A 17,297-nucleotide genomic window follows, 5' to 3' on the forward strand; every position below is an offset into this window, starting at 1 on the left:
TGTTTTGTATGATTCAGTCTTGTTTCTTTTGATTTGATTGCTTATTTTTTTAAATGTGTTGTTCACGCTCTGCATCATTGAAAATGAGGGTCTCCCACAATGATTTCCCAAGTCTTGAATAAAGGTTTGAATGGTAATGAGTATTTATTTTAAATACCCTCAGAAACATAAAACCAGCAAGTGGGTTTGAAAGATGTGTTTTCTTTAAAAATCTAAGAAAATAAAATCCCATCATCTATCACATCCACAAACTGTGAAATATGGTTATTTGTGGGGGCGGGAGGGTCATTTATTCATCTACTCCGGGAAGTATATGAAGACAAAAAACAAAGTCACACCTCAGCCACCCCCTACTCTGATAAGTAAAGTACAACCACTAAGCACAAGATACAGAAGGAAATAGACATAAACATGGGATTTATACATCTGTTTCTTATCAAAGGCATGGCAACTGCTAGAAGAAAAAGGGCCGTAACACACAAAATTCAGCTGATCAAATGAGCTTCAGGCAAATACTGGAAATATATTGGCAAAGATTTGTTCGTCTGTTTGGGTTGTATGTAGTCGAGTTAAATCTGCACCAACATTTTTTCTCCATCTGTGACAAATTTCCTTTATAACCGTTATTTTTTGTCTTCAGTTTACTTTAATTGCTGATTTTTACAATATTCATATTTTTTTTTAAAAAAGTGTGGGTGTTAAAGTGTAAATTCAAGTTTAAAATAGTTATAATGAAAGAAAACAGAAAAAGTGAAAGAATAGAAATGTGAGTGTGTCCCAGATGAAAGAAAAAGATGAACAAGCCCTATTTACCTAATAAATCAAGACAAATGTGTATACTACATATAAGCCCATTTATAGCCTAGATGTATACATTATACAACATACAAGCTTTATTACAAATTAAAATTTGTCCTTGATCCTACTACACCTTTTGGAGTTGAAGGAGGAGTTGAGGAGTCTCACAGCCTGGGGAAAGAAGCTGCTCTGTAGTCTGGTGGTTCTGCAGCGGATACTTCTGTATCTTTTTCCAGATGGCAGCAGGGTGAACAGACTGTGGCTGCTGTCTTTTAGCATCCTCTTGGCTCTGTGCAGACACCTCACTTCACCGAGGTCACTGATGCTCCGTATGAGAACCAGTGATGTTCTGGGCAGTTTTAATCACCCGCTGCAGAGCCTTCCTGTCCTGGGCTGTACATGAACCATGCCAGTTCGTGATTTTTCCACTCAGTATGCTTTCTATTGCTCCTCTGTAGAGGTTAACCAGTATCTTACTCTGGAATTTAGCATTCCTAAGTTTCCGTAGGAAGTAGAGCTTTTTCTGTCCTTATTTTAAACCTGGGTGATTATATATGATGATAACCAAGATAGGTTCTCAGTGATGGTAATTACAAGGAACCTATAGCTGTTCACCTGCTCCACCTAAGCTCCACTGACAGGAGTGTGTGTCTTTGCCTCCTTCTTCACTTCACAGTAGAGTTCTCCTGATGTCTGGGAGTGCAGTCATGGGTGCACAGTGTGAACAGGAGGGGGCTGAGCATATAGCCCTGGGGGCCTCCGGTGTTGAGCACTAATGTAGAGGAGGTGTGACTGCCAGTCTCAACTCTCTGAGGTCTGCAAGGGTTACTGAACAGGCCTATTGGACACAGGCCCAGGAGCCCAAAGTGTCAGGGGCCCCCTAGGCCATGACCTGGAAAATGTCACTCAGGTTAACTCATTCTGACCAGGAAAAGATACAAAAAGACTATGAAATGCACATGTTCTTAATATTGAGGGGGGCATGTCCTCTGTGTTGCCCCTGAAATCTATGTCTCTGCTGCCATTAGAGGTTGGCATGGGGCGGAATGGAGAAAGTGTAGTGAATTCAAGTCGATTATTGTACTAATAATCCAAAATATATTTCCACTTTTAAGTCAATTCTTCATGAAATGTTGATTCCTATTCCCCCATGGATGTTTATTTGTTACAAACAAACTTCACAATGTCTGCCTGCTTTGAAAACAGCATGTGATGGCAGAAAAACATGAATGGAGGACTTGTGGTTGTCTATAAATAAAATCCCAGTTGGTCAGTTACAGTTTTTGTGCTCTGGTGTCCTGCGCAACCAATCCATTTGGAATAGAGTCTTTGAGTGCTTTTACAGTTTTCCACCCGGCCCACTGCTACTACATTTGTGTTCCTGCTGCATGCTAGAGGGGAAGAAAGTAGATGCTGTCAGTAAGTGTGGCCAGAAATGGGGATGTAGCGCACTGACAGTGCAGACTGTCTCAGTGGCTGGACAAAAGTCTAAAACAAGGCTTTGCTTCTCTAAAAATGTTAAGTTGCTTTAGGGCTTTCTGCCCCACGAGGAGAACTGCTGAGGAAACACTTACAGACTTACTTCTACTTATTTCTGTATCACAGATTTCGAACCATTTTAAGATCTTTTTATAGAACTTCGTCACAGCAAATATTCTGACTCATTGTAGTCTGAAAAGCACAAGTGTCACAGATAACATTAACGAGAGCTCAGCTCTGATCAAGTAACCCGTGACAGTGAGCCCGCTAAGTGGAATTCATGCACCATTATGCTTGTATAATTACATATTTTACTTTTTTGCATGTGGAAAAGAAAAAAAAAGAGAATTTAAAACATGTGTTTGTAAATTAATTTCCATAGCTCCATACCCAAGGGCATGTTTTTTTTCAGGGGCACATATGAAATGGGGTTGTAGGGATTCTATTAAGACATATTTTGAGCATTAAATTCGTAATTTCCTGAATTACTGGTGAATTTTTATGCACTAGTTTGTGCCTTTTCTTCATCAATTGATGGTGTGAATGTATTTAATTCTTTTCACAAAGTAAAAGTCCTCTGTTACTGTTATGTTTTAATATATGCACATGTTCTGAATATTAAGGGCTATCTGCCCCCACATACCCCCTGCTTCAAAATCTACTAGTTGTCCATAAAATATATACAGATATCATGCACTACACACTTAGATATGAATCACTGCTTTGATTTTAACATTACACTTTGTGTCTACACTGTGATAAATTTCATTTTCATGTTTTATATTCAATTAATTCTTGTTCATATGTATGTAATCATTTATTTTATGTATTTATGTTTAACCACAATACCAATCAACTAAGAAGTTGCTAATATTTTTCCCATCGCAGAGTACTAAATAATTTAATTTGCGATTAATTTCAGGCGATAATAGAATAAGCAGCAGCAGAAGCAGCATTTGTTTCCCTGATGACTCACTCACATTTGACCAGTTCTCAGTTTCGTCACCACAAACGTTGACTAATGTTGGTGAAAATCATCCTGCTGACGACTGACACAGCATTTAATTGTCATTTCTGCTTTTTATTCTTCACATAAGGCAGATGACGTCTTACAATTTGACTTGGTGAATGTAATGTAATTATCCCAAATCAATGAACTGTGTGTCGAGCATGTTTGTTTACATCCTCTTTAAGCTGATGATATCCTTGAGGGACTCCATTGCATCAGCTCAATCAGGACATACGAGTGCCTCTGGCTCTGTAATCATGTTTACCACCACCGATAGCCTCTGACTGTCCATTATCATACAGATGATGACACACCGTATGTGTCTGTGGTCAGTATTCATACTCAGCTGTGATAAGTATCATTGGCCCAAATTTTCTAGTCTGCCTTGTCTTTCCTGCACCACTGCTGGCTTCACATATATGATTATCAGTCAAAGTGTGAAACTGATATCTCTCCTAATCCAAGCCATTCATCATCATATGTGTACTGCTTCCACTGCACTTAAAAGCATTTATAACGCCCAGGCTGCTCCCTTTCAATCAGATTCTTTATGTTACTGTAAGACAGGTTGACATGCATGTTTCTGCACAACACACAAAACATCCATCAAACACACAAAGCTTCTTTGTATTATTTCTATTCCTTTTAACTCCATTTGTATTCATGTTTTCACATTTTAAGGTGTTTTTTTTAATTTAATGCACGAAAAAGTGCTATATAAATGTATTACCACTCATGCAGTAGTCTCATTGCTCTAGTTATCAGAATGATATTAATGATAAAAAAAATTGATGAACCACTTAATTTCCTGGAGAGAGGAAATGCTCCAACCATTTAACAAATTATTGATTGAAATTAGGCTACCACAACACCTCTTATGATTCTGAGAAACACCGTCCAGTCCTGAAGCTCTGAGTTTAAAAGTTATTAAAATGAGGTAGCTAAATCAGAAATTATATTAATGTGAATGTGTGCTACTGGAGCAAAACATTTGCTAACTGACCTCCTCACCAGAGCTCATTTTTGCTCACTAACTCTTATTCACAATCATGACTTTAATACCATTAAACAAAATAATTTTTGCCCAACTGACTGTAGATTTCTATTAAAGGAAGATAGGTATAAAAGACAGTTTACCCCAAATCAAAAATACATATTTTTTTCTCTTACCTGTGACGCTCTTTATCAATCTAGATTGTTTGAGTGTGAGTTGTAGAGTGTTGGAGATATCTATGGAACTAAAAAGCACTCGGCTTGTGGTTGTCAAAGTGCCAAAATAATATATTTTGATAACTCAACAGCAATGTGTCTTTCAAGAAATCATGACCAGGCCACTCAAGACAACCCAGAGATCTTGCTGTGAGTAGTTTCCGGTAGGAACTATTTTCTTCCTACTGAACTACACCCATCAGCCGTATCACCGTATCAGAAGAATGTTAGACCTCAGCAGAGGAAGGTGCCATTATGTTTACATTTCCTGCTGTCACCTGCACAAGCGTCTCGTCAATTATTAGATGGACACTTCCTTCTGTGCATTGATATAGTTTGTAGGTGTAGTTTGGTCAAAAAATAATAGTTCCTACATAAAATTGCTTGCAATAAGGTCTGTGGATTATCTTGAGTGACCAGGTCATGATTTCTTGAACGAGTTTCAAATGTACAGTATTGTTTAGTGCTTTGAGCACCACAAGCTGAGTGCCATGTAGTTTCATTATAGCGGAGAGGCACAGACATCTCTACAGCCAGTATCTCCAATACTCTGCGACCCACACTGAAACAATCCAGAGAGCACCACAATAGATGAGGAAAAATATGTATTTTTGATTTAAAGGTGAATCGCTCCTTTAAAATCACACAAATATCACAGATGTCTCAAAAATATCCCTTTTTTAAACTCTCTGTCAAAACAGCTGATGACTTTCTAGAGATATTTATTATTTCTTTTCGAAAACGATAATTCAGCAAACAATCAGGATTCTTCTTTATGTGATGGCAGGCGCCTGTTTATCTAATAACAGGCAGCAGACTCCTCTGAGACAATCATGTGGCAGATGTGTTGTGATTGTGTGAGTGGTGGATCTATTGAATCTATTGTATGGCCTACTGTGGGAGAGTCTTTGTTCTGTTTATTAGAGTCTTATGACACCATGCGTGAGATCACACTCACACACACACACACACACACACACGGTTTCTTATAATAATTGTTTTTCTTTTCTCCATGAGCCGATGGATATCAGCACGTGGCCTCCACGTCACATGAACATCAGCACCTCGGACAGCAGCCTCTGTCAGTGCGCTGCTCACTGTGGATGGAGCTCATCTTCTCAGCTGCAGGATGTTTTTAATAGCAAACTGCGCTCTCTAACTACACAGATTAAGAAGATTATGCTCTTTTTTGGAGCTGACATGCCTTGAAACCAGCTGAAAATGAAGTTTTTTATAACCTGGAGCTCCTGGATTCGTCGCCGCAGCCTGCCATGTGAAGTATAGCATTTTTATTGTCCCACTGATTCACGAAGGCCTGCTGAAGATTTGATGATGATGTGCGGTTGTTTTTAACAACCCGGAAGGGACGGTTGCAGCTTGCTGTCGGCTCATTTTGTGTTTGCAGGGGGAATCCATATCTGACACCTTCTGTCTCTTCTTGATTCGTGGCGCAGAAATGATTTCGGGGTAAAAATAGTTGTCGTGAAATGGATTTTTTTTTTTTTTAGTAATGTGCATCAGATTTTGTATTTTTTTCTCGCCTCTCTAACATGTTGTCGGACCTGCTGAAGAGGAGAAGGTGTGGGACGAAGCCATAGCAGCCAAAAACCGTAAATAGGCTACAGCGAAGAAGGAGAAGAAGAAGAAGAAGAGACAATAGGAAAGTGGTGAACTGATGGATGCCACCGCGAGACAACAAAGGATGCACGCGTGTCACCTCGTGTAATATCATCTCCTCTGTGGGTAAATAGTGAAACTCGAATATAAATCGGCTTTGACTTAGTTGTTAATAGGATTTAATATCACCCCCTCCCCCCGCTGCTTTTCCACCAGGAGAAGAATAGACAGCAACATTTTGTCCTCAGCTGATTTAAAAACCACCAAAGACGAACACTGGGACGCCAATAAATGACCAGATTGAAAATGTAGGCATGGGAGGATGCTGTTGGACCTCTCTGACTCTGATGTTGGTGCCTCACAGTTCGTGGCTTTCAGCCTCCATTGAATCCCGAAAGAAAACGCCTCTATCCATGAGAAGTAATGCTTCCCTATTGGCTGGATTGCGGTGCACATGCTATAACAACAGGATATGCAAAGAGCTATGGGCTGATCTAATAGCCTATCAAGTTCCCCGCATGCTTTTTTGACCGAAATCTGTATTTCATTTAATAGGATGTGAACTGCCTAACGAAATGAATCAAACGCCATAATAATAATAATAATAACAACACTAATACTACTACTACTAATAATAATAATAACAATAATGGTGATGGTGATGTATATTTGGCCTGCCACAGTGAAGCTGAAGGCTGTTTTATCTCACAGAGCAGTTGTGCCTGTGTAGTAAAGCTGCTGAAGAATGTTCAAGTATCGGATCCGGATGTTTTTCAATGAACTCAAAGTGTTGTTACTGATGCGCTCTGGATCAAGCAGGAGGACTGTCACGGGCACAGACCCGGACACGCAGACTAGGATGCGAGGGCTCGCTATTGGTGGCTGTGGTTGGCCGCCGTTGAGCTGCACTCACCGGGACGATGAGGAGGAGTATTACGGCTCTGACTCCCGGCCGCGCAGCCTGGCGCTGGAGGAGACAGAGGGAGACAAACCCCAGGGACAAGGCCTGGACGCCGCTTCCCTCCCGAGTCTCTCAGAGAGCGGGATGCGATCACCACAGTGCCGGATCTGCTTCCAGGGGCCCGAGAAGGTATGGCTAAACAAAAAAGGTACAGTGGGTTCTCATGCATTAACAAGCGGAGGTCCGCTACTCAGCAGGACCCCAGAGCCCATACAGGCTCCAGGAACCTGTGGGAACCTGCACCTCAGCAGCACAGGTGTTTTCTGTTTCATGGGGCCTCCAACCACGTGGTGCTCATCTGAAGGAAGTCACTTCAAGCAGGTTATAAGGACATGTTGTAGTGTTTGAGCTGAAGGATACATGGAAATCATAAAAAACTAAGTGAATACTAAAATATGTGAAAATGTGCATTTACTCTAAGGAACACTGAAGGTGAACATTTTGCAGAATATTTGAAACTTACATCAACGAGTAAGGACTTGGTGCCAGCCTTTTAGAGTTTAGAAACAGTTTTTCAGCATTAGAGGAACAATCCAAAGAAAGGCTGCTGACCCAGTATGGGTCAAGCTTAAAGGTCCACTATGTGGGATTTACGGGCACCTATTGGCAGAAAGGGAATATAATAGTCATAGGTATGTATTCATTAGTTTAAAATCACATCATGATAAGAATAGTTGTATTTTTGTTACCTTAAAACTAAGCGTATAGATCTACATACGGAGCTGGTTCTCTTCCATGTAATCCACCATGTTGTTTCTAAAATAGCCCACAACGGAAAAAGCAAACACTGGCTCTAGATAAGACCATGTGAGTTTTTTGTGTTTTGCATGTTTTACGTTAGAGCTAAGCAATATATCAATATTTTATCGATCATGATATGAAAGTAGATATCTTAGAATATGGATATGGTAATATTATTAGTGCAGTCTTTTACTGTTTTTTTGGGGTTTTTTTGCTGGCTGAGTAATGGCCTACATAACAAACTAATATATCCGTGTAAAATCATGGAGTGTCCCTTTAAGATATTTAGTTGTGTGAACAAAGTCAGTTTTAAAGACTCATTTTCCATCACTACCAATCTGGAACTGTTCATCAATTTTGTTCAGTAAAAATCCAGAAAGGCTAAAACTAAAAAAAGGAATCAATCTATCAACAGTGATCTGAAAATAGCAGTGGGCAGGCGAAGGGCACCAGTTAAGAATAGGCTGGAGAGAAGCAGGAGGAGCTTTATATCTACTATGAGAACCAGTAAAGTCCTCGCGGTAATAGATTCAGCATCCGATGCACAAAATTAGGCCATTTGAAAAAAACAGTGACGAAAGGTTTTAGGGAATGATTCCTCGACATAAAAGATATGTATACTTATTATTATTCAGAGGGATCAGAGTGAGGGAGGCAATAACTTGCTGAAGGACTCTTCACCATTAATACAGGGATCAAACTTTTGATCATTCCTTAAGCTACAGGAAGGGCACAGAAAGTACACCGCAAGTGTCTCCTACTCACATAAAGGATGATGGAAAGTCTTTTTTTTTTTTTTTTTTAAATGTTTACATCACTTATATCCAAGATATGGAGGTATGAGTGTATCTAATCAACCTTGAAGGGACAGACTTTGCTAGAGGTCCCAGAAAGTTTTTGTTTCCCCTCCAGATATCCAGCTAATTAAAGACCTAGCACATCACCTGGAGTCAGACAGAAAATAAAGTGAAATGTGCGAGAGTGTTGTCAGTCCGAGGGCCTTAGGGAGCCTCATACTGACAGCAGAAACCTGCACCAGATGTCCTGTGATTTCTTTTGAGGCTACAGGAAAGTGACACAAGAGAAGCAAACTGTATCCAGATGAAAGCATTTAAGCAGCATATAGAGAAATGTATCAAACTCTGTACTCTCACTCTATTACTTTTCAATTCATGTTTTGAATGTCTGGTAAGATGATGTCCTCTGAACAAATCAGCCACTGAAAATTTCCTTTCAAGTCAGCATATAACTATGTATTCAGAGTACATGATGCTTGAAACGTCTTCGTAATAATGAGGCGCGCTGGCTTTTATACCCTAATTAGCCATAATCAACTGCTGAAAGCTTTTCGCAGGAATTCCGGCCTGAATCTTATCCAGTTATTTCTGCAAGTGTGTCAAGCTGAGAGCTGATCATTGCTCCAATAGTCTCATCCCAAATGTTCATCTGGACTGAGATGTGGTGACTGGGCAAGCTGACGAATTCATGCAACTGTTACAAAGACGTTTGAGAGTTGGGAATGCAGGATGATAGGGCTATGTGCACTGCTGATGGAGCCAATCCAACACTGGGAGGTTAACAGTACAGGTACATAATGACACAGTTATGAATAATGTAGAAATTGAAAGAGTCATTAGTTCTTTTGTCTATGTGTATGCTTTTATCCCATAACTGACTAGGGTCTACTTGCCAGCCTAAAGAGCCCCATTATGGACCAAGAAACTTTGTTGTAAAGAACAGTATGTGTCCCCTGCATTGAGAAACTGTCAGACATTTTTATAACTTGTACTTTACTCCCTTCTCTCTTTTTTAAGGATGTATTTAGCCATAGTCATATTATTAGTTTGGTATGGTACCTTGTGAATCATCTCAGAGTGTGATAGTCTGTGAATTAAGATGTTCTGCGTCGTTTGTATAATTGCGTTGATAAGTATTCCACAATTTATAATCAAGTTGAAGTTATTTGAAATGTTTTTAATACATAAGTTATCTGGATTCAGCAATTCATCATCCCACAAAAACATCTACATCAACTCAAAATTAATCAAAAATCAGCCCACTGAGAGTAGAAATATGGCCATGCCCAGTTTAAACAGCCACTTTGAATTTTGGAAGTGTCAGATATTGATTCAGCACCCTTAATAACCTCTTAACCCACTCTATAAATCAATGAATAAATCAGAAAATACAAACTGCAAAAAAAGGCTGCAGCATTCATCACTCCCAATTTGTCTCAATCTGTCATCGGTTTCAGTTCAAACGTTCAGATTCATCAAAACCAAAATTTAATACAATTGTCTTACCTCAAATTTCCTTGATGATGTTATGAACCATGAAAGCATTAGAATATATTCTTCAATTACAGTACATACAGGAATGTTTCATATTGATTGCATCTGTTATTGCTTGCTCCAAGCTTTTATCTCATGACAAGAACAGCACCAAACACAATACCCTCAAACAACACCGCTCCCTCAGCAGATAAAATGTGACAGTAACATTGTCAGGGCTTGGGAGGCAAGTTGTTCTATTCATGATTAGGATCTTTATTTTTACTGTCATCTTGACCAAATCAAATCTTGTAACAGGCAGATTCAATAATAGTTTGAACATCCAGCGGTCGCTGTTAAATGCCGTGTGTCCCATGCAGCTGCTTCTTGTGTCCTGCAGGGGGAGTTGTTGAGCCCTTGTCGCTGTTCTGGCTCTGTGCGCTGTACTCACCAGTCCTGCCTTATCCGCTGGATCAGTGAGAGAGGCTCCTGGAGCTGTGAGATCTGCTACTTCAAATACCAGGTCCTGGCCATCAGCACCAAAAACCCACTGCAGGTACAGCCACCCTCTCTCTCTGTCTTCACCTTTAATGTGAAACTATGAAATAAAAACTTTAGAAGGGGCTATAAAAATAAAGTCCTCAACATTAAACTGTATTGCAGCTGTATGACAGAGCCAGGTTTGAGTGAGTGATTGGCAGAAAAGCATAGTAATCACATTAGTGGCCACTGATCGAAGACTTTGTGCTCAGCTATAGGCTTAAATGGGATCTGTGGTATGACCTCATGAGCACAAAGACACAGCAAAGACTGTCCTTTCTGGAGAAACTGTAATCTTTCAATGTCCAAAACAAAATGCTCCAAATGTTTTACTTTGCTTTATCTGAACATGTTTGATCTTTCTGCATCATCTGCTGGTTTGGCAATGCTACTGAGGCACAGAAAAAGACCATCAGGAGAAGTGTAACACTGGCCCGTGTTACTGTCAGGGATTACTTCACCAAAAAGGGAATGCATTTACAGAGACAGAGCGATGAAAAAAGCAAACAACATTGTGGGTGAGCAGAGGTACCCCCTTGCGTCCTCACTCAAAGTGTTGCCATCTGGGCGATAATACTGCCTCCCTCTATTCACCAAAAACAGAGCCCAGTTTTCATTTGTTCCACAAGACTTTAAGTTTTTAACCAGGGAATGTACTAACAAAGTGATACTCAATTTACAGCATGTGGGCCAAATCTGGCCTCCGATAGGGTGCCAGGTGGCCCCCAACCATTTTCTGGTTTTATAAAAACACAGTGTTTCACACTCTGAATTGTTTTGTACTTTTAGTATACATAAGGTAAATATATAAAACAACATCAAAATAGAGCATGTTTATCAAAAAAGTGCCTGTTGAGGATCTCTAGCACCCCCAAATAGGTCCTAGCTGAGCCCCAGAGTTCCTTAAAATACTAGAAATGCCCTGAAATCCTACCAATGTCCTAAAAATCATCCTTAAATCCCAAAATGTCCTAAAAACCTAATAACTTCCTAAAATACTAGAAATGTCCTAAAATCCTAGAAACATGTTAAAGTCCTAGAAATGTCACAAAATCCTACAAACTTCATAAAATTCTAAAAAAAATGTCCAAAAATGCTAGATATGTCCTGAAATCCTAGAAATGTCTTAAAATCACGGAAACATATATGGGGCTGCTATGACTGGCCCCTGCCCCCCTCTAAATTTGCAATATTGGCCCCCAAGTAAGACACGTTGAGTATCCCTGCACTAGCACCTTATCCCGATGCAGTGTGGCCACTCCTTAGCAACGAAGATGTCCCGCTGGTCTGCTCCGTCCTTCCTCTGGTATGTGTGTGTATGGGTATTTCTATTATCTCTATGAGCATGTCTATTGATGACCTCTGTATGTCTGTTGGTATCTGTGATATTGTGATGAAATGCCTTTTTGATTATGCTGCACGTCAGTTTCTCCACAGGTACAAATAAAGGTATCTATCTGTCAGGTGAATGTAATGGCATATGGTAGAGGCCATGCAGTGTTTACATCACCGCCACCACTGTGGCATTTGGGACTTACTTTGTCCTGTAATTGTGCACTGACTCCTCAAAGGAGGCACATTGCTGTTGGCAGATAAAGAGCAAGTATGTCAGTTTTTACAGAGCTATTTATACTGTTTTTAATGGAGAAGAGGAAAGTGATGAGGACTTAGAGAGAGATGCCAAGACAAAATTAATGAGACAGTGCACATTTGAAAGGATTGGCACATGATTTAATCAACGTGCGTGGCACACAGACAGTAGACAAACAGACAGTATCACCAAATGTTGTCAGCCTCTAAATGCAGGAACAGAGATATTATCAGATAAATTGCTTGTGTTGCTAGACAATTCCTGCATCTCTGAATGAACATTGAATATAATCATTTTAGAGAATTTACTTGAATTTAGATTTTTATCATCTGTGTTAAAGACTGAGCAGCAGAGACTTGGTGAGGCTGTGATTTTCAGAAGCGTGGCAGTGACTGAACATAGTTATTGAATGATGCAGCACTGTAGTAACATCACTTTGAAGGTATAGAGCTACACGCTCACAAACCCAGAGTGAAGCATTTGTTTCACTGATGTCAGTCATAAGTATTCTTAAAGGAATACTTGACCTTTAGAATGATCATTTGTATATCTGTTACTCATCCTGTGTTACCGTGGAATTTATGAAAAAAAAAAAAACTTTGGTTGTCTTGCATGCTTCCAGAGTGAAGAATCTAAAAAACTGAGGACATTTGGGATGAATTGCAGTAAAAGGGGTCAACCTTTAACAACAGCAAAACTTCAGCAAAAATCAATTTAACTCTCATACAACTCGTGCAGTATAATCTAAGTCAAATTTATCCAGATGAATGCTTCCCAAACACATGCATTTTTGCTAAAACCTTACTAAGCTTCCACATAGACAGTGTCACACAGAGAAGAGCAGCATGCCAGTATAAATGCATGCTTTTAAATTCTGCTCAATGAAATGCATGAGCACTTTTCAAAGAAACAAGATTGTGAACAGATGTTTTGACATAGTTCTACAATTAAATGGTGTTTTTTTTTTTTCAGATTTTCTCTGTTGTTTGATTCCTTGATCACAGTGGAGGCATATGAGAAGTTTTCTTCACAAATTCAACTACTGTGATCTCATCCCTACTCGTATTTTGATGCATAGGAAGTGTCAGCATTATAATAACACCTGGTTTAGGTGACAACTGACTTGACAAATAACTCAACGTTAAATTTTAGTTTCACACAGGACACAAACAATGCTCTCCTAGGTCAAAGCCCTGCGTTTGTTGGATCCTTCCGCCTTCCATCCCAACTGCCATAGATATACTTTTGCAATCTGTATACTACGTACATTGTTTTGACCTTTTTTAATAATGACACAGACGGATTTACACTGGAGTTGGTTAAAAGCGTCGGATATAGAAGCTAAAAGGTTCCTTCTGTGTCCTTATCTGACGCCAGGGGCCACTGACCAAGCAGTGTTTTTTTTAATCCTTTGAAGTTAGACCAAGCTGATTCAACATAACATGGGGGGCACCACTGATATACAAATGGTACTTTTTTGGTGAAGTATTCTTTCAGCATACACTGCCAAATAAATGCCACATAAAGGACTAGATGATTAACAACACTAAAAGGAGGCAAACCTGCACTATTACGGTACCTCATCAATAGTGTAGATTTACATCTATAGTATACAGGGTTTCAGTCCATTTTTTTGTGTCTCACTCTGTCTCTAGTGGCAGGCCATCTCTCTGACTGTGATCGAGAAGGTGCAGATTGCAGCCATTATCCTGGGCTCTTTGTTCCTCATCGCCAGTATCTCCTGGTTGGTGTGGTCGTCCCTCAGCCCTTCAGCCAAATGGCAGCGGCAGGACCTTCTTTTTCAGATATGCTACGGCATGTACGGCTTCATGGACATAGTTTGTATAGGTAAGACTCGGAAACAAAGGCTGCCATGTTATTTCACAGGTGGTTCTATTAATAAGTTGACAAGACATTTTGACAGATTTGATAATAACGCTTTATTTTACATGTCCATAATTTCCTAATTATTTCCTGGAAATCGCTATGTATATGAAACATCTGAACATTTCCTACAGTTAATAGCAATGAATACAAAGTACAACCAAGACAGATAGAGATTTTTTTTTAGTTTTGCAGCTATTTGGTTGCAAACTAAAGAATCTAAAAGGGGATTTTTGTCTTGATGATGGCGCTGCATGAAAAGTCAGTGCATTACCAACGTTACAACAATTCACCTGGAGAGAGAAACAAATTTCGTGCAATCCATCCAGTTGACATTTCACTCAAAACCCCCAAATTTGAATCTCATGGCAGGACCACAGGATAAGTCAGGAGAGAAACAACCAAAGTTAGTGAGCTTCATCCTGTGCATCAAGAATATCTTTCGCTAATTTCAGGACGAACTATTTTATACTTTTCAGAGCATTTTGCTTAAATGTCAAAAATACCCCAGTATGTAGAATATGTGCATTTGTCCCCCACAATAAAAACATGAAAGTGGCAGAGGGCTTTTATTTGGACAAAATTAAACTCATTTACACCTAAAATTAATGCAGACAATGCATGAATTGGCGCATAAAAAATGACCAGAATGCAGGAAATAAAGTATATGATGCTAAAAATCTAATTTTATATAATAACCCTTCACCTGTGGTACTGCTGGTGCTATAAACGAAAAGTCAGGTGATCAATGAAGCCTGTAGCAGAAACCATGTCTGCAGAAAATGTCATGACAATCCATCTAATAATTGTCTAGATGCAGCTGTTTACATATTTGTTTAATCGAAGAGCACATACGCAAATAAAACCACGCACTTTGTGTTGCATGAGTGCTTAGTGTTGTGTCTCAGCGTCTTTTTTTCTTTTTTACAGGGATTTTCACATTTTACTCACAAAACACAAGTCTGTATATTCATCTTTTTATTTTTGAGAACATAAAGGTCTGATTCACCTGAGTACCTTTTTGTACATCCTGATTGTTATTGAACAAACAACTGTTTGTCTATATGTAACCCTGACTCCCCCACCCTTTGTCCTTTATGCCCAGGCCTTATAATCCATGAAGGATCATCTGTTTACCGGATCTTTAAGCGCTGGCAGGCGGTGAACCAGCAGTGGAAAGTGCTAAACTATGAGAAAGCAAAGGACTTGGGTGACCCCATCAGTTCCAACAGTAAAGGTCGCGTTGAGAGGAACTCGGACAGCGGACGGAGGGCGAGTCGACATGTCAGGACTATTCTCAACCACCACTGTGGCTATACCATTTTGCACATCCTCAGCCAGTTAAGACCCAACAGCCTGCGCAGAGCCAACCACGAGGTGGTCATGAGGGTGACCACCGTATGAGGCTGGGTTCTACGGACAAAAGTGCTCCGATGTTTAAGGAGGAGGTCAAAGTTTTGATCTGGATTTAATTAAAGAATCCTAATCTGCCATAGAAACACTGCCGTTAACTTCCAGTCTCACGCGCAGAATCTCCCTGTGCTCGAAGTGGACAATAAGAGGTATTTCTGTTGTTTAGGCTAAGGGAGAGCAGTGCGGTTTTATGGGTCTGAAAAGACAAAGACTGTGAAAATATGACAAATAAGAAAAAATCATTTTGAAAAAGAACAAGCTTTGATTGTCAAAGCTGTTAAACATTTTTTTATGACCACTGTTATAAAATGTCATTGAAATGTTTTTGTTTTGCTTTCTAAAGAAAAAAAACTAACGTCCTTAAGTTTGATTTAACTCTTTAATAGAGAGTTTGATGGTGAAAATGATTGTGCCCCTTTGACTACCATAAAAATGGCCCCAGTCCCCTTAATTTATTCAACATATTCCGAGGGTCTGATAGATTTTTCACTTGAAGCAGTATTTGTGGATCAGACTTTAAAAAGCCCAATAAAACTTGAGACACGACACAGTTGCTTAAAATATACCCTTAAATTACAGTTAATGTTTTGTAATAAAGACTTTGTTGATCTCAAAGGAGGAATTGTGTGTTTTGTCTCATTTTTAGGTAACAAGATGGAGCAAATGTGGCTCAAAAATAAATGTGACATGCGATTTGTGCGGATTGCGTCAATCCAAAACTCTGATTTTAGGAGGAAAAATCAAATAACGCACACGTTAGGTTTAAATATTAAAATAGAATAAAAATACTTTCATCAATCCTTTGAGGGAAATAATTTTGTTCCAGCAGCAAATAAGAGGGCAGCAACTGAATAACATATTTGTTAAAAAGGCAAAATAATGCATATATATATATCCAAAGGAAAGCACTTAACATAGAATAAAATAGAATAGAATAAAATCAATAAGTAATAATAATAATTATAAAGATATGTACAGAGAACAAACAAACAAAAAAGCCAAAAACATTAAAAAGAGCAATAAAAAAAAGTGCAAATAAGTGTGCAAAAAGTGAAGATGGATGTGCAAACATAGTAATGTGCAGAAATGAGAGCAGTTGTGCAACAGAGACAATGATCCGTGACTCTAGTGCAGATGGTGAGTTCACCTGCCATACAGAGGGGAGCTGTTAAAGAGCCTTATTGCAAATGGGAAGCGATTGTTTGAATTGCTCTGTGTCTCTATGCTGTCCATCAAATAAATCTGGTAAAAGCCTGACTAAAAATCCAGTCAAATGTCAATAAATGTGATAATCTCATAACTGAGGACGGAGAGAGACAAAGAGACGGAGCTCAGTTTACAGCAGAGAGTCTTCTGTGCATCTACGGATATATAAAGATGTCTCTTATGAAGCCTTGCAGCAGGAGGGAAATATAATGTGTCACCACCCTCTTGACAGAGTGAAGAGAGAGGAATATTAGAGTTGACTCAGAAGACACCCAGAGGGAACTGCTGCATTTCCATTTAATAGACAACACTGTGAAAATGATGGCTTGCTGTGTGGCTTTTTAGACACTAAAAATATGCAATTTAACATGAACCGCTTGAGAAATGTCTTTCAGTTTCACAACAAAAGCAAATAGAGTGGCCTCAAGGGGGTAAAAAGCCCTTTGCTTATTTTTTATTCTTTTTTATTTTGCTATATTCCCCAACGCTGTATTCTTGACAAGAGCTGGCTACAATATCTATTGTAAACATTTTATTTTATCAACAGCAATAGAGTAAAACACACACAACTTGAGTTTA

At 39.2% G+C, this 17,297-nt stretch overlaps 1 protein-coding gene across 1 annotated transcript; it reads left to right on the forward strand.

Moving 5' to 3' along the window:
- The first annotated feature begins 6,771 nt into the window (after positions 1–6,771).
- On the forward strand, positions 6,772–15,503 carry LOC121960705 (E3 ubiquitin-protein ligase MARCHF9-like). Its single transcript, XM_042510539.1, has 4 exons — positions 6,772–7,202; positions 10,485–10,640; positions 13,871–14,063; positions 15,205–15,503. The coding sequence occupies exons 1-4, from the start codon at positions 6,858–6,860 to the stop codon at positions 15,501–15,503; spliced, it is 993 nt and encodes a 330-aa protein (XP_042366473.1). The 5' UTR covers positions 6,772–6,857.
- Positions 15,504–17,297: the final 1,794 nt, after the last annotated feature.

Source organism: Plectropomus leopardus, chromosome 2 (assembly GCF_008729295.1).
Source record: "Plectropomus leopardus isolate mb chromosome 2, YSFRI_Pleo_2.0, whole genome shotgun sequence".
In the NCBI taxonomy this organism is placed as follows: Eukaryota; Metazoa; Chordata; class Actinopteri; order Perciformes; family Serranidae; genus Plectropomus; species Plectropomus leopardus.

Bases quoted from the DNA above. Each gene is read 5' to 3' on its own strand.
- LOC121960705 (XM_042510539.1), top strand. From the start codon at position 6,858: ATGTTCAAGTATCGGATCCGGATGTTTTTCAATGAACTCAAAGTGTTG. The intron at 7,203-10,484 runs GTATGGCTAAAC...TGTGTCCTGCAG, and splicing joins GCTTCCAGGGGCCCGAGAAG to GGGGAGTTGTTGAGCCCTTG. The intron at 10,641-13,870 runs GTACAGCCACCC...CTCTGTCTCTAG, and splicing joins GCACCAAAAACCCACTGCAG to TGGCAGGCCATCTCTCTGAC.